This window comes from Ranitomeya imitator, chromosome 6 (genome assembly GCF_032444005.1).
Source record: "Ranitomeya imitator isolate aRanImi1 chromosome 6, aRanImi1.pri, whole genome shotgun sequence".
Taxonomy (NCBI): domain Eukaryota; kingdom Metazoa; phylum Chordata; class Amphibia; order Anura; family Dendrobatidae; genus Ranitomeya; species Ranitomeya imitator.
This window is the reverse complement of record NC_091287.1, coordinates 2411183-2432186: the sequence shown is the minus strand read 5'-3', so window position 1 is coordinate 2432186 and position 21004 is coordinate 2411183. Positions and strand designations below refer to the sequence as shown.

The 21004-nt window shown below is 47.2% G+C and overlaps 1 protein-coding gene across 4 annotated transcripts in view; it reads left to right on the top strand.

Annotated features, from left to right (window-relative positions):
- SLC4A2 (solute carrier family 4 member 2) overlaps positions 1–21004 on the top strand; it is a 256403-nt gene that overhangs the window by 155397 nt on the left and 80002 nt on the right. For all 4 annotated transcript variants that reach the window (XM_069729044.1, XM_069729045.1, XM_069729046.1 and 1 more), the window contains 9 exons: positions 3265–3485; positions 13046–13146; positions 13384–13595; positions 14005–14138; positions 14412–14592; positions 15295–15430; positions 15530–15710; positions 15788–15896; positions 16579–16763. In XM_069729044.1, coding sequence (XP_069585145.1) covers positions 3265–3485; positions 13046–13146; positions 13384–13595; positions 14005–14138; positions 14412–14592; positions 15295–15430; positions 15530–15710; positions 15788–15896; positions 16579–16763 — 1460 coding nt within the window. The remainder of the gene's footprint in view (positions 1–3264; positions 3486–13045; positions 13147–13383; positions 13596–14004; positions 14139–14411; positions 14593–15294; positions 15431–15529; positions 15711–15787; positions 15897–16578; positions 16764–21004) is intronic.

Sequence of the window (21004 nt, the reverse complement as noted above, 5' to 3'; positions counted from 1 at the left end):
CGAGGGGGCAAAAGTGCAAGAGGAGAGCGAAGGGCAGGAGTACACAAGGATAGTGAGGGGCTGGAGGACTCAAGGAGAACAAGGGGACAGGAGTGCAGTGCAAGGGGCTGGGGGACACAGGGAGAATAAGGAGGAGAATATGAGGAAAAAGAGAGCAATATGAGAGCATTAGCAGAAGGACAATAGGAAAGCAAAGGTCTTAGGGACATGGGGAGGAGAGCCTGGAGGACACTTGGAGATTGAGGAGCTGGAGGAAACAATGAGAGCGAGGGGCAGGAGGATGCTAGAAGAATGAGGAAAAGAAGAACAAGAGGATACTGAGAGGGCAGAAGAACAAGACGAGAGCAAGGGGCAGGAGGACACAAGGAGAATAAGGAGAAGGAGAACAAGAGTGGAGCGAGGGGCAAGTGGGAAACAAGGGGCTAGAAGACACAAGTAAAGCAAGATGGGCAGGTGGCTCAAGGAGAGTGAGGATGGCAGGAGAACACAAGGAGAGCAAGGGGCAGGAGGAAATAAGGAGAATGAGGAGGACAAGAGGTGAGTGAGTGGCTGGAGGAAGAATGAGGAGTTGCAGGACAAGGGGAGAGCGAAGGGCTTAATGACAAGGGGAGAGCGAGGGGCTCAATGACAAGGGGAAAGCGAGGGGATGGAGGACAAGGGAAGAGTGAGGGGCAGGAGGAACAATGAAAGCGAGGGCCAAGAAAACTATGAAAACGAGTACATCCGAAAAGAGAACAAGAGAAAGCTATAGCCTTAAAATAGTAAACATACTTTATTTCAATCAATAATTACATAAGAAAAAACAATATAGCGAAAATACAATTTAAAAAGATATGTGTGGATCCAAAGTGCAACAGATATAATCGATCCAGACTCAAAAAAAACAGGCAGTGTCAGGGGTCATCAAATATAGCGTATAAAAGGTGCAAATTGCAACCTAAAATGCAGGGATATTTCTGATGATGCAAAGTGCTAATGTGCTTTAGTGCAAGAAAGTCTGGGCAACAAATGCAAGTTGTGAGAGTAGGAACTAAAGGACTACACCTACATGAAAATGCTGTTAGTATACTATGTGGCCTAGCTAGGCTCTAAGAGAGGTGCACAGATCCTATTCAAGCAACCATCAAGAGTGACCCTGAAAAGTAAGGCACAGTGGCATAGACAAATTACCTGTGAGCCGTGGAGCGATTCCCCGACGCGCGTTTCGCGTGTAGCTTTTACGAGGGGTAAGGTACAAAGGATGGCGTGTATGCAGCTTTTATCACGTGCGGATAAAAGGGGGGCAGCGGCTGGGGCGGCGCTCTCGCCGGGTGGAATCCGCCGACGTTATCGGGCCTCGGCGTCACGTGGCAGCGGCGCTCCTCCCCGCTCGACGCGTCAGAGCGGGGAGGCTATATCGCTCCACAGCAGACGCGTTGCCCCGGCAACGCCAGTACCGGAAGCCAAGCGTGAGCGCACACTGCTGCAGGAGCGGCTTCTGAATGAAAAGTGTGCGCAGCGGTATACTAAGGTGGAAAAGCGTCTAACAGAGATGAAGGATTCTATGGGAAAAAACCAGATAGTGGTCTTCTAAATGAAAGGTGTACGCAGCGGTGTAATAAAGTGAGAAGACGTCAATCTGAGACGAAGGGTTCTATGGGTAAAAAACCAGATAATATGAACAACGCTATCTAGGGGGAACAGCCCCATCATGGAATTCCGGAAAGTGTGAATCCAAGGGTGGCCTACATATTGAGGTTACAAAACCGTGGTAAAAACACGGTTGTTGGTATATTGTGAAAGAGGCAGGGCTGCAGGAAGGAGGCACCTGCCAACATAGAAAGGGATGTGAGGATATAAAGGAGAAAAGAAAAAAGAATAGTGGTAGATATGTCCTATATAAATCCCATACATATGAATAGCACATTTTATGTTAAATAAAGGGCTATAAATATAAGTGAGTGAGGTCCCATATAAGCAGATCATGTGCTAAGTATCTAAGAAGAGCACATAAAAAACATATAACAAATACATAACATAGAAGTTTCAAAGTTCCATGATGGCGATGTATAGTCTCCAAGAAGAATAAGTTGTTCCATTTAAATTCGATATGGTCCTTAGGTGCCAGCAGCAGCTGCTCCGTGTGTCCGCATTATTCAGCAATAACAAGTATAGCATGGTTAGGGTATGGGTGTCAGAATGTAAATCTGTTTGAAAGAAAAATACAGGTATTAAAATCATGATAAAACAGCTAAAAACATGAAAGTAAAAAAAGTTAGAGAAATGGGGCGAAGCTGAGAATTTCGTTTAGCCCGGAGGGCTGGACCAAACCTATCCTGTGAATCCAACGGGCCTCTAATTGGGCAAGGGATTTCCTCCAGTTACCTCCTCTGGCATCTATATAAATCTTGTCTATGCCCATTGCCTTTAAAAGGGATGCGTCACAGCCGTGCGCCATTTTAAAGTGTTTAGGTACTGGTTTGAGGAGAGTAAGGTCCTCAACTCCACGAGCATTTACAATATCCCGATAGTGTTCCCTAATCCTTGTTTTCAGGGGTCTTGATGTAAGGCCAACGTATATTTTTTGGCAGGGACAGAATAGGTAGTAAACCACCCCAAAGGTATCACATGTGATGTGCTGCGTAATAGAGAACGTAGTCTTACCATCCGCAGATTTGAAGGCAGTAGACCGTAACATATTGGGACAGGCAATACAGTTGCCGCAGGGGTAAAAACCCCATTTAGGTCCCTTCGACGAAAAAGCTTTATCTGGAGTTGGGCCAGAGTAGTAGCTCCGAACTAATTGATCCTTGAGATTTGGGGATTTCCTGTAGGTGACAGATTCTGTATTTTCGCTATATTGTTTTTTCTTATGTAATTATTGATTGAAATAAAGTATGTTTACTATTTTAAGGCTATAGCTTTCTCTTGTTCTCTTTTCGGATGTATTTATCTATTGCAAAAGCTGCCTTCCCTAGGCATGTATTTTTTCTGAGGTTATTTTTATGAAAACGAGTAGCAGGAGCACATTAGAAGAATGAGGAGCAGGAGACCAAGAGGAGAACGAGGAGGCATAAAGACAAGAGGAGAGTGAGGGGCAGGGGGACACAAGGAAAGAGAGGGTCTAGGGAGCTTTGGGAGATCAAGTGACCAGTAGGGCACAAGGAGAGAGAGGGGCAGTAGAACACAAGCTGAACAAGAGGCAGGAGGACACATGGTGAGCAAGGCGTTGCTATTGATGTACTTGACTAAATTTTGGTTTACATATTACTCCTTGTGTTGTAGACCATCGTAAGTCCTCTCATCACATCCACCATCCTCTGTCCTCCCACCTATCCTCTGATATCGCTAGCCGAGACCCACGTAAACACAAGAAGAAGAGGCGGAGAAGAACCTCAGTTCCTGGAGATACCCCTAGTACTATTCAAGAAAAGGAAGAAGAAGAAGAAGAGGACACTGATGGAGAGAAAACCCCAGACGAAGGGACTGATGGTGGGGAGATGCAGGTGACAAATGCTGTTGTTACTTCACTTTTCCCCTTCTTTCACACACATCACAGTTGCACGTTCTCAATATACTTATTGCTAAAAGACACTTAACCTCAGCGAAGGCCACAATGTGACAACAATATGGATAACAAAGTGGACAACAAAGCATGTCACAGCAGGTAACACAGTAGGTAGCAATGCTGACAGCATACAAAAATATGTTTTTAGGACATGCTTAAAACTGTGGATACTGGGAATTAACCAGTTTGTATGTGATAGAGCTTTCCACAGAACTGGAAGAGCACAAGAGATGTCCTGGAGATGGGAGTGAGAGGTTTGGATTATAGAGGATGTCAGCCTTAGTGGAATGAAGAGGATAGATAGCTGGGTGCAGCACTGTGGAGAGGACAGGTAGGTTGGTTGAAAGAGATTAGAGAGCAAATGTAGGGCACAATAGCACTGTGGAGAAGACAGGTAGGTTGGTAGACCGATGAGGAGGAGATGTAGGGCAGAGCAGTACTGTGGAGAGGTCAGATAGAAGAGAAGACAGAGATGAGAAGATGTAGGGCAGAGCAGCACTGTGGAGAGGATGGGTAGGGAGATAGTGAGAAAAGAGGAAGAGATGTAGGACAATGCAGTAGTATAAATAAGAACTAGTAGGGTGGTAGACAGAGATGAGGAGGAGATGGAGAGAAGTGAAACACTGTGTCTCACGAGGACCTTCTTCGGTATCACACAATGAACAGAGCAAGAGAATAGTGAGCAACTCCAAGATCTTTATTTAGGCAAAAATACGAAAGGTCCATATACGATCCACCACACAAAGGATTAAATAGTCCAGAATCCGAATGCAGTTTAGTAACAGGATAAAAGTCCAACAATCCAGCAGACAGAGGATAGCATAGTCCATATACACTTCTTTCTCTCAGAGATGCTGTGAACACATCATCATTCCACACAGGACTGATCTGTGTCTCACCTCACTGATATTTTAAGTCTCCCTCCTCATTCACAGGTCAGGAGGGGGAAGGTCTCAGGGGCTCATTGTTTCAACAAGCTAGGTCAACATATCATTAGCATATTAGCAAACAATACAGTGCTGTGGGGGCGGATATCAGATGGCAGCAACAGCCATTCATCAATTAGCAAATAACTCATTCTACAAGAGAACACCATGAAAATAAGTAAAATAGAAAGATACAAAAAATGATACCCACACAGCATATCACACCATCACAACCTCTCCCCCTCATAATAAGTGAGCACGCTATGAGGTCTACACAGACCTCTGGGCTGCTCACTTTAGTCCACATTGCTCAATAGTTTATAGTTCCTTGTACAGTGGCAGGGGTTGCAATATTCATGAGCACTTGTCCATAAATTCCCGGGTCCTGGCTTTATGGTCATACCAGGCTTTTTGACTTGACTGGGCCGTTCTCTGATGTTCATTAGCCAAAGTAGCTAGCTGGGCGAGACAGTCTCTGAACTCTAGAACGTAGGGAGCAGCACTGTGGAGAGGATGTGTAGGAATGTAGACAGAGATGAGGAGGAGATGTAGGGTGGCGCAGCACAGTGGAGAGACCAGGTAAGTGGTAGACAGAGATGTGGAGGAGATGGAGGGTGGAGAGCACGGGTAGGTGGTAGACAGAGATGATGATGAGATGTAGGGCGGTGCAGCACTGTAGAGAGGACAGGTAGGTGGAAGACAGATGAGAAGATGTAAGAATGTTCAGCACTGTGGAGAGGAAGGGTACGGTGGTAGACAAAGATGAGGAGGAAATGTAGGACAGTGCAGAACTGTGGAATGTAAGGGTAGGGTGGTAGACAGAGATGAAGAGGAGATATAGGGCAGTGCAGAGCTGTGGAGAGGCCAGGTAGGTGCTATACAGAGATGAGGAGGCGATGTAAGATGATGCAGCACTGTGGAGAGGACGAATAGGTGGTGACCCTAGTTTACAAGGCCAAAAATGCTGGGCCTGGCTGCACCCTGAAAAATAAAGTGCAGAAAATACATATAAAAATGTAAGGTATTGGTCGATATTTTGGCCAAGATATGCAAGCTCGCGACCCACGTCAAAGGCCCTCACACTTGTGAGTCCTAACACTAAACTAAATAGCAAAGCCACAAAAAGAGGACTCCATGAATTGGTAGGTTGTGAGTGGTTGTCTTATTAGTATTTTGCACCTGTGTTGCTGCCATCTTTACTACATGGGTTTCCTGCATCCTGAGAGTACATTATATCTGAGACCTGGGCAGGTAAGCACTGCTGCCCCTTCTTTGCTGTATTAATTATGTCCCACATATTTCCACACCTTCTACTGTATAATCAAACCTTGTTGCCCAGTTTATATTTCAGAGTCTCGAGTAACTAATTATAGTCCATATATAGTAAGAGTATAATTTCTGTATAGATCACTACACAGAGATGAGGCAGATGATGTAGGGCGGTGCAGCACTGTGGAGAGGACAGGTGGGATGGTAGACAGAGATGAGGAGGAGATGTAGGGCGGTGCAGCACTGTGAAGAGGACAGGTAGGATGGTAGACAGAGATGAGGAGGAGATGTAGGGCGGTGCAGCACTGTGGAGAGGACAGGTAGGTGGTAGACAGAGATGAGGAGGAGATGTAGGGCAGTGCAGCACTGTGAAGAGGACAGGTAGGTGGTAGACAGAGATGAGGAGGAGATGTAGGGCAGTGCAGCACTGTGAAGAGGACAGGTAGGATGGTAGACAGAGATGAGGAGGAGATGTAGGGCGGTGCAGCACTGTGGAGAGGACAGGTAGGATGGTAGACAGAGATGAGGAGGAGATGTAGGGCGGTGCAGCACTGTGGAGAGGACAGGTAGGATGGTAGACAGAGATGAGGAGGAGGTGTGGGGCAGTGCAGCACTGTGGAGAGGACAGGTAGGATGGTAGACAGAGATGAGGAGGAGATGTGGGGCAGTGCAGCACTGTGGAGAGGACAGGTAGGATGGTAGACAGAGATGAGGAGGAGATGTAGGGCGGTGCAGCACTGTGGAGAGGACAGGTAGGATGGTAGACAGAGATGAGGAGGAGATGTAGGGCGGTGCAGCACTGTGGAGAGGACAGGTAGGTGGTAGACAGAGATGAGGAGGAGATGTAGGGCAGTGCAGCACTGTGAAGAGGACAGGTAGGTGGTAGACAGAGATGAGGAGGAGATGTAGGGCAGTGCAGCACTGTGAAGAGGACAGGTAGGATGGTAGACAGAGATGAGGAGGAGATGTAGGGCAGTGCAGCACTGTGAAGAGGACAGGTAGGATGGTAGACAGAGATGAGGAGGAGATGTAGGGCAGTGCAGCACTGTGGAGAGGACAGGTAGGATGGTAGACAGAGATGAGGAGGAGATGTAGGGCGGTGCAGCACTGTGAAGAGGACAGGTAGGATGGTAGACAGAGATGAGGAGGAGATGTAGGGCAGTGCAGCACTGTGGAGAGGACAGGTAGGATGGTAGACAGAGATGAGGAAGAGATGTAGGGCAGTGCAGCACTGTGGAGAGGACAGGTAGGATGGTAGATAGAGATGAGGAGGAGATGTAGGGCAGTGCAGCACTGTGGAGAGGACAGGTAGGATGGTAGACAGAGATGAGGAGGAGATGTAGGGTGGTGCAGCACTGTGAAGAGGACAGGTAGGTGGTAGATAGAGATGAGGAGATGTAGGGCGGTGCAGCACTGTGGAGAGGACAGGTAGGATGGTAGACAGAGATGAGGAGGAGATGTAGGGCAGTGCAGCACTGTGAAGAGGACAGGTAGGATGGTAGACAGATGAGGAGGAGATGTAGGGCAGTGCAGCACTGTGAGGACAGGTAGGTGGTAGACAGAGATGAGGAGGAGATGTAGGGCAGTGCAGCACTGTGGAGAGGACAGGTAGGATGGTAGACAGAGATGAGGAGGAGATGTAGGGCGGTGCAGCACTGTGGAGAGGACAGGTAGGATGGTAGACAGAGATGAGGAGGAGATGTAGGGTGGTGCAGCACTGTGGAGAGGACAGGTAGGTGGTAGACAGAGATGAGGAGGAGATGTGGGGCAGTGCAGCACTGTGGAGAGGACAGGTAGGATGGTAGACAGAGATGAGGAGGAGATGTAGGGCGGTGCAGCACTGTGGAGAGGACAGGTGGGATGGTAGACAGAGATGAGGAGATGTAGGGTGGTGCAGCACTGTGGAGAGGACAGGTAGGATGGTAGACAGAGATGAGGAGGAGATGTAGGGCAGTGCAGCACTGGAGAGGACAGGTAGGTGGTAGACAGAGATGAGGAGGAGATGTAGGGCAGTGCAGCACTGTGGAGAGAACAGGTAGTATGGTAGACAGAGATGAGGAGGTGATGTAGGGCAGTGCAGCACTGGAGAGGACAGGTAGGTGGTAGACAGAGATAAGGAGGAGATGTAGAGTGGTGCAGCACTGTGGAGAGGACAGGTAGGTGGTAGACAGAGATGAGGAGGAGATGTAGGGTGGTGCAGCACTGTGGAGAGGACAGGTAGGTGGTAGACAGAGATGAGGAGGAGATGTAGGGCGGTGCAGCACTGTGGAGAGGACAGGTAGGTGGTAGACAGAGATGAGGAGGAGATGTAGGGCGGTGCAGCACTGTGGAGAGGACAGGTAGGTGGTAGACAGAGATGAGGAGGAGATTTGGGGCAGTGCAGCACTGTGGAGAGGACAGGTAGGATGGTAGACAGAGATAAGGAGGAGATTTGGGGCAGTGCAGCACTGTGGAGAGGACAGGTAGGATGGTAGGCAGAGATGAGGAGGAGATGTAGGGTGGTGCAGCACTGTGGAGAGGCCGGGTAGGATGGTAGACAGAGATGAGCAGGAGATGTACTGTGGAGAGGACAGGTAGATGGTGGACAGAGATAAGGAGGAGATTTAGGGTGGTGCAGCACTGTGGAGAGCATCGTGTGTGAAAGTGATTACTTTATATTTGACTATGTAATGGATGTGCAACCAATGCAATGACAATTTAGAGATAAAGAGATTAGAGGCCTGTCACGACTCTCTGTTGTTTAATGTCCTGGGACCAGGGGCTCCTTCCCTGTCCCTAACACTAGGGGGATCCGTAGCTTGCCCTGTTCCCTGATCTGCTTCTGATGGTAAAGATGATGGGGCCATGTAGCCTGCCATAGCTTCTAAATACACCCTCAGTCTGTACCCTTCCCCCACCCAGGGAAGAGGGGAGTAGTAATGTCCCATAATACTCCAGCCAGACTAACATGGTAGTACCGAAAAATACCAAACATGCAATTATACACACACATGTAGAGCGGGGAAAAAAAGTATTTAGTCAGGCTCCAATTGTGCAAGTTCTCCCACTGTCACCTCATTTTTTGCATCTAAGCTGTGGCCACCACCATCAGGGGCTTATCTCCAGCATTGTGTAATGCATTCTGTAATGCTGCAGATAAGCCCCCGATGTATCCTGAAAGAGGTTAGATTATACTCACCCAGGGGCGGTCCGGGTCTCATGAGCGTCGCAGGTCCGGGGCCTCCCATCTTCATGTGATGAGATCCTCTTCCTTCTGTCGCGGCTCCTGCGCAGGCGTACTGATCTGTCCTGTTGAGGGCAAATCAGGCGCTGGGCCTCTCTGAGATTTTCCTGCGCCTGCGCACTGCAGTACTTTGCTGTAGATACGCCCCTGATGCCGGTGGCTGCAGCTCATATTCGATTTTGGGGGTGACAGGTTCCCTTTAAAAAGATGAGAGAGGCCTGTAATTGACATCATAGGTAGATCACAACTATGAGAGTCAAAATGAAGAAACAAATCCAGGGAATCATCTTGTCTGATTTGGTAAGATTTATTTTACAAATTATGGTGGTAAATAAGTATTTGGTCATTATCAAAATTTCATCTCAATACTTTGTAATATATCCTTTGTTGGCAATGTCAGTGGTCAAATGTTTTCTGTAAGTCTTCACAAGGCTGGCACACACTGTTGGTGGTATCTTGGCCCATTCCTCCATGCAGATCTCCTCTAGAGCAGTGGTGTTTTGGGCCTGTCACTGGGCAACATGGTCTTTCAACTCCCTCTAAAGGTTTTCTATGGGGTTGAGATCTGGAGACTGCCACTCCAGATCTTAGGAAGGCACTCCTTCGTTGTAATGGTGGTGTGTTTGGGATTATTCACATGCTGAAAGACCCAAGCATGTTTCATCTTCAATGCCCTTGCTGATGGAAGGAGGTTTGCACTCAAAATCTAACGATACATGGCTCCACTCATTATTTCATAACATGGATCAGTCGTGCTGGTCCCTTTGCAGAGAAACAGCCCCAAAGCATGATGTTGCCACTACCATGCTTCACAGTCGGTATGGTGTTCTTTGGATGCAACTCATTCTGTCTCCTCCAAACACCATGAGTTTTGTTTCTACCAGTCAGTTCTACTTTGGTTTAATCAGAGCATATGACATTCTCCCAATACTCTTCTGGATAGTTCAAATGCTCTCTATCAAACTTCAGACGGGCCCGGACATGTACTGGCTTAAGCAGGGGGAAACGTCTGGCACTGCAGTATCTGAGTCCCTGGCGGCGTTGTGTGTTACTGATGGCAGCTTTTGTTACGGTGGTCCGAGTTCTATGCAGGTCATTCACTAGGTCCTCCCGTGTGGTTCTGGAATTTTTGCTCACCGTTCTTGTGATCATTTTGACCCCTCGGGGTGATATCTTGCGTGGAGCCCCAGATTGAGGGAGATTATCAGTGGTCTTGTATGTCTTCCATTTTCTTATTTTTGCTCCCACAGTTGATTTCATCACACCAAGCTGCTTGCCTATTGCAGATTCGGTCTTCCCAGCCTGGTGCAGGGCTACAATTTTGGTTCTGGTGTCCTTCACCATAGTGGAGTTTGGAGTATGACTGTTTGAGGTTGTGGACAGGTGTCTTTTATACTCATAACAAGGTCAAACAGGTGTGTCACGATAATGTAAAAATGTCATAATGTGAGATTAGTTCTGGAAAGTATCATGTCACAGATACACACTTGGCAGCTTCAACCCCCCTTTCTCCCCCTCTGTATTCTCTCATACAACAAACAAAGCCCTATGGCAGAGACTCTGTGCAACTTGATACCCATGTGTGAGCAGTTTATGGCTTTTAAAACTAGACGACCAATCCCGTAAGGCCACTTGTTCCCCCTCCCTTACTGACCCAGGAATGTCTTTGTCTGGAGACTCAGAAGCGTAAATAGTAGAAAACCAGTGCATGTCATTACTTAGCCCACTCAGTGATGTCACGACAAGAGGGCATATCTTTACTCCTGCTGAATTGGGGGCAGTCGTGGCCCAGGAAGCGAGCTAACAACAGCTCGACAAAGCTATTCTAATGCACCTGGATGTATCTCCTGAGTACACGGCCACCATGATGATATGAAATGATCTGAACAACCTGTAAGTGTTCTCTTTTCAATGTTAATCCTATTTTATTTGTAATCTGTAAGGTACACATAATTTTGTCTTCTTTATAATGTCTTTTACTCTTTGTAAACACTGCCTATCCTTTTTGTAGAGTAAAATATATAATTTACTAGCTTGTCCTTCATGCTCTATAAACGAACTGTCTCTTCCTCTGAAGTGAATCACGCTACTGATTTGGGTTGGCTTCGGACCCGTTAACCCTTGTGGAATCGGAGCTGGTGGCAGCATTCTTTGTTCTGTGTGATTGGGAATCTTTGTAGTGATGGCGGCGTTGAAAATTATTGTTCTCGCCTGTGTGGGAGTAGTTATACCGCCCTCGCTGCAGCATGCCTAATAGCCAGTACAGAGCAGGCAGCTTTTCTGGCAACAAATTACCCTAGGTGCAGTACCTAATCTGACCTGAGGGTAAAGGGGACACCAGAGAGCTGCAAGTTCCAAATCGGAACTAGGAAGTGGGACATAGATAAATCCCCTTCAGATGTACCAAGGGCAACCAAACCACCCCAGATCCTGACAAATTGGTGTGAGTAGTGGGGACGATAAAGATATCCTCACCGGGATCCTTGACATATTTGTGGGATCCGTGACATATTGTTGGCAGCATGGTGTGAACCGTGACAAGGTGCCATTACTACAGGTAATGAGAGAAGGACCGAGGAGCCTCTTAAAGAAGAAGTTACAGGTCTGTGAGAGCCAGAAATCTTGCATATTTCTAGGTGACCAAATACTTATTTTCCACCATAATTTGCAAAATAAATCTTGCCAAATCAGACAAGGTGATTTTCTGGATTTGTTTTCTCATTTTGACTCTCATAGTTGTGGTTTACCTATGATGTTAATTACAGGCATCTCATCTTTTTAAATGGGAGAACTTGCACAATTGGTGGCGGACTAAATACTTTTTTCCCCACTGTAACAGAGGAATGCACCACCGGGGAGTGGGGTAAAAACCAAAGCAGGAGGAGAAGAAAGGGAATTATCACACACTCAAAACTTAGCAACAGTCACAGATAAATCCACCAAGTGCCTACTCAAATAACCACCAGCAATAACCTCCAGCCATGTAGCATAAGCTCTCTGACAATGAGTGCTAGCCAGGACCCAGATAATGTAGGAGGTGGGAGGGGCTAACAGTGACCAGCTGAGAGCCTTAATGCAGGAAAGCTTCCAGGAGCTCTCACCTGAGCTGCAGAAAGAAGTTTACATTATTTAATGTGAAGGTGAAGTGCTTCTAATCAGTGCAGGAGTAGGACAAATCAGATGCTGCGGTCTTCTAGCTCCTCTCTGTCACTGTAAACCTGTGACAAAACCAGTCTGTAGTTAGCAGTGTTGTTCTGGTTTTTTTTTTTAGTAATGGGATTTCGACGGCATTTGAATGAGGAGAAAAAGATACTGGAATAAAGGGAGAGGTGAAATATTTTAGTGAGGTGGCTAGTGACATCCGGTGAGAAAGAAGAGAAAGTGAGTGGGAATAGGGTCGCTGGTGCAGGTAGTAGGGTGAGAAGATGTGAGGAGCTTGGTAACCTCTTCTTCTGTGACCTGTTCATAGGTGAGAAGTCTACTTGGTGAAGTGAGGGAGGGAAGAGGATCCATGATATTGGGGGATCGGTGTTTGCAGCGTGTGCCAGGGTTGCTGTTGTCTGTATCGTGTTGTTCTCCATGTAGCTGGTGCTTCTTCCTTCCTGGGAACTTTCTTGTGTTTTTTATAATGTAAAAATTCTGAGTCTGGACAGGAGGAGAATGGGGCCAATGGTTACTGTAAACCCTTCATAAGCTGCTGGGTATTGAAGGCATATCGATCTCTGAATGCTCTGTCAGTGGTGGGTCCTGATAGTCGGGAGAAGATCAGGTCCAAAGTCTTCCCGTCTTCATGAGTAGGAGAGTTGGTAGCTTCAAAAGGCCACAGTAAGGGTCACAAAGTTTGTCACAGTGCGTCACAATGGGGGACACATAGTGGGTCACAGTGCTGGTCACAACAGGGGCAACATTGCGTGCCCAATTTAGGTCACAATGGGGGTAAAAATATGGGTCACAATGTGGGTCACACTGCTTTCAACACAATGAGGCTCACAATTCGGGTAAGTGTATTTCCAACCCCTCACGCTTGAACTGCACTCGTGTAGTCGGGAGCTGTGAAAATGTCTTTCTTTCTTCTCACAGTTCTTCCCAGTGGAAGATGATGTCCCGCAGAGATGTTCTGTCGGGCAGCCGCTCTCATCTCTAGATGCTGTCTGTATTGAGCAGAAATCTGACCTACTGAGGTAAGTGGGCATAGGTCAGGGCTGCCTAGGTATTGGATATGTTGTTAGGGCCACACCGGAACTGGTTAGTTGTCAGTTGTATACTGATTTGTTGTCAGCGCTGTATCGGTTAGTTGTCAGGGATCCACAGATATATTGGTTAGATACACGTAGTCCGTGATGCTCTGCTGCAGGTGATATTTGGTGCTTCGGATATTTGTTTGTCCTGAGCTGTGACACTTATTTCTGTGTTTGCAGACAAGAACAAGAAACCTGCACCTCCCCCAGTGTAGAGAGACTGGGTTCTTCTCGCCCTCCTCATAGGCAGCCACCCCATCGTAGCTATAGTCTTACAGAACGTAGGAGAATTGGCAGCATGACCCATCCTGAGGATGCCCACTATTACGATATGCCAACTGACGAGACCGAGGCTCAGACCCTGGCATCAGCCGACCTGGACTACATGAAGAGTGAGTAAGAAGACAACGATACAGAGTTGACCCGATCCCTATCTCCTCGCATTGTGAGGGTGTGGGGGGCTTTTCTGAGGAGTCCTGAGAGGGGACCACTCCGCCACAATGTAGCTCCTGAGATCTCCACCATATCAGATTCTTGTAGTACTGGACCCAATGATATGAAACTTGAATCTCCCCAATTGTGTGACAATTCGGACCATACTCTCTCTGATCCCTCAATTACTGGATTAAACCCTTAACTCAGGTGTCCCTGAACCTCCCCCAAATACTGTACCAGATCCCTGACCTAGGTGCACCCTGTGTAATGTGTGACCTCATGCTGACCATGGTTTACTATCAGTCGTCTTGCTTCATGGCATCCGGCTTCCTTTCCAATTCATGTTGCTTTTTTGTACATTTCCAGGTCATCGCTTTGAGGATCTTCCTGCTGTGCGAAGACATCTTGTCCGGAAGAGTAAAGGGCATGTGGTCCATATCAGCAAGGAGCATAAGGAGAAACATCCACATCGAAAGAGTGTCACTCTGCAGCCCCATGAGGTGAGGAAGAGGCTCCCAACACACATGTCCATGTGCTGTGTGATGTCTCTACCAAATTCTCCGCTAGAAGCAGGAGCCAAAGGTTGTCCACCTCCATAATACAACTTACATTTCAGCTTGCCATGATTGTCCTCCCAGATGGGCAATATGGACCCACAACATTGTCGGTGACCTGTGTCTCTATTACGGCCATGTGCATGAATCCTCCAGTCTGCGATGCGCATTCGTATAATATCCACACATGTATAGACCTTCTCACTTCCGCACCTGCAGGTATTTGTGGAGCTGAATGAGTTAGTTCTGGACAAGCATCAAGAATTACAATGGAAAGAAACTGCTCGCTGGATAAAGTTTGAGGAGGATGTGGAAGCTGAAACAGATCAATGGGGAAAGCCACACGTTGCCTCACTCAGCTTTCGTAGTCTTCTCGAGCTCCGTCGAACGCTGTCACATGGTAGGTAGAGCCTTAAGAGGTACAGCCACTGCAGTAACTGGGGAATGAATGATGCTGGGATCACTAGCTGATGTCGATGACCTGTTAATGACCCGATAATGACCTGTTGGTGATGATGATTCAATGATGCCTCAGTGATGACACGATAATAACTTGGTAACGAACTGATGATGACCCAATGATGACCCTGTGATGTCTCAGTGATGACCCGATGACACAATAATCACTTGGTAATATCTTGGTGATGACCCAGTAATGAGTCACTACTGACAATCCAATGATGAACTGGTGATGATGATGATCTGCTGATCCAATGATCGCTCGGTGATGACCCAATGATGAGTTGGTAATGACAATGACCCAGTGATGACCCAGTGATGAGCCGGTGATGATGATGATCTAATGATGTCTCACTGATGATCTGGTAATTGGCCATTGATGACTTTGTGATGTCTCAGTGAGGACCCAGTGAAAGTACAGAGATGACCCGATGACCATCACTTGGTAATGACCTTGTGAAGATCCAATAATAAGCCAGTAAAGACAATGAGCCATTGATTACCTGGTAGTAATTCGGTGATGAGGTATGAGGAGGGTCCAATGTGCAGTGATGAATACAGGGTCAGTTTTGGGCATATCTGTGGAGGGTAGAACTTTGCACACCTCATGAAGTATAATTAAAGACTTTTTCTTTTCCCATAGGTGCTGTGCTTTTGGACCTGGACCAGAGGACTCTGCCTGGAATCGCTCATCAGGTGGTGGAGCAGATGATCATTAGTGACCAGATAAAAGCAGAAGACAGAGCCAATGTGCTTAGAGCTTTACTCCTGAAGCACAGGTCTGTACTTACATGTCTGACAAGTGCGTGAAGCCTTGCCTGTCCACATACATTGTCTGGAACATCATGGAACATGTCGCTTCATCTTTATGTTTTCAGCCACCCAAGCGATGAAAAAGACTCATCGTTCTCCAGGAACATATCAGCCGCCAGCCTCGGTTCTCTGCTCGGACATCACAGCAATAATCATATCTCCCAGAACAGTGAACCCAACCTGACTGACCCTCTAATGGGTGGTGACCCCACAGAACCAGAAACCAAAATTGACCTAGATCGTGAGGTGAGATAATGGTGAGGTAACCGCCTTTTAGATCCATGATTGTAGCGAGTCAGTGACCTCTTTTCTGTATTATCCAGCGTGAATCTCTTCCTTCATTGCCCACCATCCAACGCTCCAAGTCTAAACATGAACTGAAACTCTTGGAGAAGATTCCAGAGAATGCAGAGGCCAGTGTGGTGCTCGTGGGTGAGTGTGGAGGCTCCAAGGCCATGCCAAGGGCTTGAAATCATATCTCTTGCATATTGTCCACATTACATGACGCTGCCAACACTGTTGCAATGCCAAAAGCAACAATAATGCAATGCAGCCACCAGCTATGATGATATGATGCCACTGCCAATGATGACGAGAAGCCACCAGCAACAATGACGCTACACATCCACCAGAGGTGGAGGACGCAATGCACATCAACAACGATGACGTGATGCCACCAGCAGCACTGAAAAGACCCCGCCACTAGCATTGTTGACGCAATGCCACCACCAAAAACGTCATGGGCAATGAAACATGCCTCTGTCTTTAATGAACAGTGCCATGCACGTCCACGGGTTATTTGTGGTATTGCAGATCAACCATATCTACTTTGATAGCACCGAGCGGCATTACAAGACAACCTGTAGACTGATGGGAGCAGCCATGTTTTTCAATACTTTACAACCCTGTTAAGTGGAAACAGCTGACAGAACGTGGACGAAAAGTCAGTAGAGGACAGACATTTCCTTCCAGGACAGACATTGTGCCATCGCGTCTCCTCAGTGCAGACGGTGGTGGTTTCGGTTGTGGACTTCCTGTGTGGAGGACCTCTCTGTTGAGTTAGTTATGTGTCACTATACATCAGCCCATTGATTTGGGTTTTTATGTGTCTCAGGTTGTGTGGAATTCCTAGAGCAGCCAACCATGGCGTTTGTGCGTCTACAGGAAGCAGTGGAGCTAGACTCAGTCCTGGAAGTCCCCATTCCTGTTCGATTCCTATTCATCCTGCTGGGTCCTAGCACATCCAATATGGACTATCATGAGATCGGGAGATCCATCTCCACTCTTATGTCAGACAAGGTAACACTAAACCGCCTTACTACAAACTGCACCCCTGACCATAGCGGGGACTTCACCTCAGATATCATTCCCAATCATAACATGGACTGTCCCCCCGATATCAGCCGTGACCATAGCGGGGACTGTCTCACAGATATTGTCCCTCACAGTAGCAGGAACTGTCCCTCAAATATCGCCCCCAACCATTGCAGGGACTGTCCTTTAGATATCACATCCTGACTATTGCAGGGACTGTCCTTTAGATATCACATCCTGACTATTGCAGGGACTGTCCTTTATATATCACATCCTGACTATTGCAGGGACTGTCCTTCAAATATTGTACTTGAGAATGGTGGGGACTTTCCCTCAGATATCATCCCTAACCATGGCGAGGACTGTGCCGCAGATACCAGCGCTGACCATAGTGGGAACTATCCTGCAGATACTGCCCATGACCATGGTGGGAACTGTCTCTCAAATATCACACCGGACCATAACAGTGACTGTTCCTCAGATACTTTCCCTGACTATAGTAGGGAATGTCCCCCAGATATCTCCTCTGACCATAGCAGGGACTGTCCCTCATATATCTTCCCTGACCATAGCAGGGACTAGCCCTCAGATCTCTGCTCTGTCCGCAGTGTGGATTGGTTTGGGGTGTCCTCTGCTTGGTATTAAATCCGTGATGAAACACTCAGTGACTGATTTTCAGTTTCTATTCTTTTCCTTTCAGTGGTTTTTCCCTTAGTGTTTTTTTCCTCAGCTTCTCCGCTCACCTTCTCTTTTCTTTATCTTTAGGCCAGTCTCTGCTTACCCATTTTGATCCTCATTGTATGTTTCCTCCTCGGTCCCTTACCTTTCGGCCCAGTCCCTGCTTCTCCGTCTTGTTCCTCCTGTATGTTTTCCTCCTCTGCCCCGTACCCTTAAGCCCAGTCCCTTCTTAATAATAATAATAATAATAATTTTATCTTCTTCTTTGTTTTGAACCATCCTTTATGTCCCCTTTTCTGCATCTTACCTTTAGGCCCAGTCTTGGCTTCTCTATTTTGATCCTCCCTCTATGTCTCCTCCTCAGCCTTTTACTTTAGGCCCAGTCCCTGCTTCTCTATTTTGATCCTCCCTCTATGTCTCCTCCTCAGCCTTTTACTTTACGCCAGTCCCTGCTTCTCCATTTTGATCCTCCCTCTATGTCTCCTCCTCAGCCTTTTACTTTACGCCAGTCCCTGCTTCTCCATTTTGATCCTCCCTCTATGTCTCCTCCTCAGCCTTTTACTTTAGGCCCAGTCCGTGCTTCTCAGTTTTGATTATTCCTCTATAGCTCATGCTCAGCCCTTTATTTTTAGACCCAGACCGTGCTTCTCCGTTTTGACCCTCACTCTATATCTAATAATCGGTCCTTTACCTTTAGTCCACTCCCTACTTCTCTGTTTTGATCTTCTATATATGTCTCCTCCTCGGCCCTTTACCTTTAGGCCCAGTCCTGGCTTCTTTGTTGTGACCCTCTCTCTATGTCTCCTGCTCGGCCTTTTACCTTTCAGGCCATTCCCTGCTTCTTCGTTTTGATCTTCTCTGTATGTCTCATTCTCGGTCCTTTACCTTCAAGCCAGACCCTGCTTCTCTGTTTTGATCTTCCCTGTAAGTCTCCTCCTCAGCCCTTTACCTTTAGACCAACCTCTGTGTCTCAGATTTTATTCTCAATCTATATCTCCTCCTCAGCCCTTCACGTTTAGTCCCAGTCTCTACTTCTCTGTTTCGATCTTCCCTGCAGGTCTGTTCCTCAGCCCTCTACCTTTAGGCCAGTCCATGTTTAACTGCCTCAATTTGGTCAGCAGAATGCACACACTGCTTTGTTCCCCTGCACACTGCACATAAAGTGAAACCATCTCCTGGCTCTAAACAAAAACCCTACAGAAATGAGATTTGACCCTGTCCTTCCCAGCTTTCCAAAATATCCTCCCTCTTTGCCCAAAGCCGAGGGTTGGGCACCATCTGCCAACTAACAGTGCCAGGGACCAGGTTTTTGTTTGTTTTTATTAGTAAGGGGGCATGGCCAGTTGTGTATTGCCTTTCCCACCTTTTTCATCACCATATAGGGTCACCCTATATAAGTTATCCCCCAAGTATCAAGAGAGGCCTGGATGTCTTCCTGGAGCAGAACAATATTGTATCATACAATTAGGTTCTGTAGAAGAACGTAGATCTGGGGATTTATTATGATGGAATATAGGCTGAACTGGATGGACAAATGTCTTTTTTCGGCCTTACTAACTATGTTACTATGTTATGTTACTATCCTCACTTGTCTTCCCTTCCTTTGAGGTCCATGTGGTCAGACTCTACATCCCCTTCTCCATGCGAGTGGCGGTGGTGTATCATCCTCCCGGCCCCTCTCATCAGTTCCTGGATCACTTTGCCTCCTGGCTTCCACACTTTCTCTCCTGTGACACCCCCACCCTCATCATGGGTGATTTCAACATCCCCATTGCCTCTCCCCTCTCCCCATCTGCTTCTCACCTTTTATCTCTAACCTCCTCTTTCGGCCTCTCGCAGCATACTAACTCTCCAACGCATGAAGATGGAAACTCCCTCGACTTGGTCTTCTCCCGGCTTTGCTCAGTGGATGATTTCACAAACTCCCCTCTCCCGCTCTCTGACCACAACCTTCTTTCATTCTCTATCAAGAACTGCCATCCCGCTCAGGTCACCCCCACTTTCCACACTTATAGAAACATACAGGCCATTAACACCCAGGAACTTATGAAGAACTTGCAGTCCTCATTGGCCCCTATCTCCTCCATCTCATGTCCTGATTCTGCTCTGAAGCATTACAATGAAACCCTGCAAAGTGCCCTGGATGAAGCTGCTCCTCCTATACATAGAACAACTCGGCACAGACGGCGACAACCGTGGCACACGCTGCAAACACGTTTCCAGCAGCGGTGCTCCAGGTGCGCCGAACATCTGTGGAGAAAATCTAATCTACCCGAAGATTTCATCCATTATAAGTTCATGCTAAAAACATACAACTCTGCCCTTCACCTCTCCAAACAAACCTACTTCAACACCCTCATCACCTCCCTGTCCAATAACCCTAAATGTCTCTTTGACACTTTCCAGTCCCTACTCAACCCAAGAGAGCAGGCCCCAACCACGGATCTCCGTGCTGACGATCTGGCCAATTACTTCAAAGAAAAAATTTACCACATTCGACAGGAAATCATCTCCCAATCTCTTCATACCATGCACTGTCCTCCCTCCCCCACAGCATCTAGTTCACTCTCTGACTTTGAAGCAGTTACAGAAGAAGAAGTAAGCAGGCTCCTTGCATCTTCTCGCCCGACCACTTGCACCAGTGACCCCATTCCGTCACATCTCCTCCAGTCCCTTTCCCCGGCTGTCACCTCTCACCTAACAAAAATATTCAACCTTTCCCTCACTTCTGGTATTTTTCCCTCCTCATTTAAGCATGCCATCATACATCCATTACTTAAAAAACCATCCCTCGATCAAAACTGTGCCGCTGATTATAGACCTGTCTCTAATCTTCCCTTCATCTCTAAACTCCTTGAACGCCTGGTCCACTCCTGTCTTATTCGCTATCTCTCAGATAACTCTCTTCTCGACCCTCTTCAATCTGGTTTCCGCTCTTTACACTCCACTGAAACTGCCCTCACTAAAGTCTCTAATGACCTACTAACAGCTAAATCTAATGGTCACTACTCCATGCTAATTCTCTTGGATCTCTCTGCAGCATTCGATACTGTGGACCATCAGCTCCTCCTCACTATACTCCGCTCCATCGGCCTCAAGGACACCGTTCTCTCCTGGTTCTCCTCCTATCTCTCTGACCGATCCTTCACTGTATCTTTTGCTGGTTCCTCCTCCTCTCACCTTCCCCTTACTGTTGGGGTTCCTCAAGGATCAGTCCTAGGCCCCCTTCTCTTCTCGTTGTATACTGCCCCTATTGGACAAACAATCAGTAGATTTGGTTTCCAGTACCATCTCTATGCTGATGACACCCAATTATACACTTCTGCTCCTGATATCTCGCCTGCCTTATTAGAAAACACCAGTGATTGTCTTACCGCTGTCTCTAACATCATGTCCTCCCTCTATCTGAAACTGAACCTGTCAAAAACTGAACTCCTCGTGTTTTCTCCCTCTACTAACCTACCTTTGCCTGACATTGCCATCTCCGTGTGCGGTTCCACCATTACTCCAAAGCAACATGCCCGCTGCCTTGGGGTCATCCTTGATTC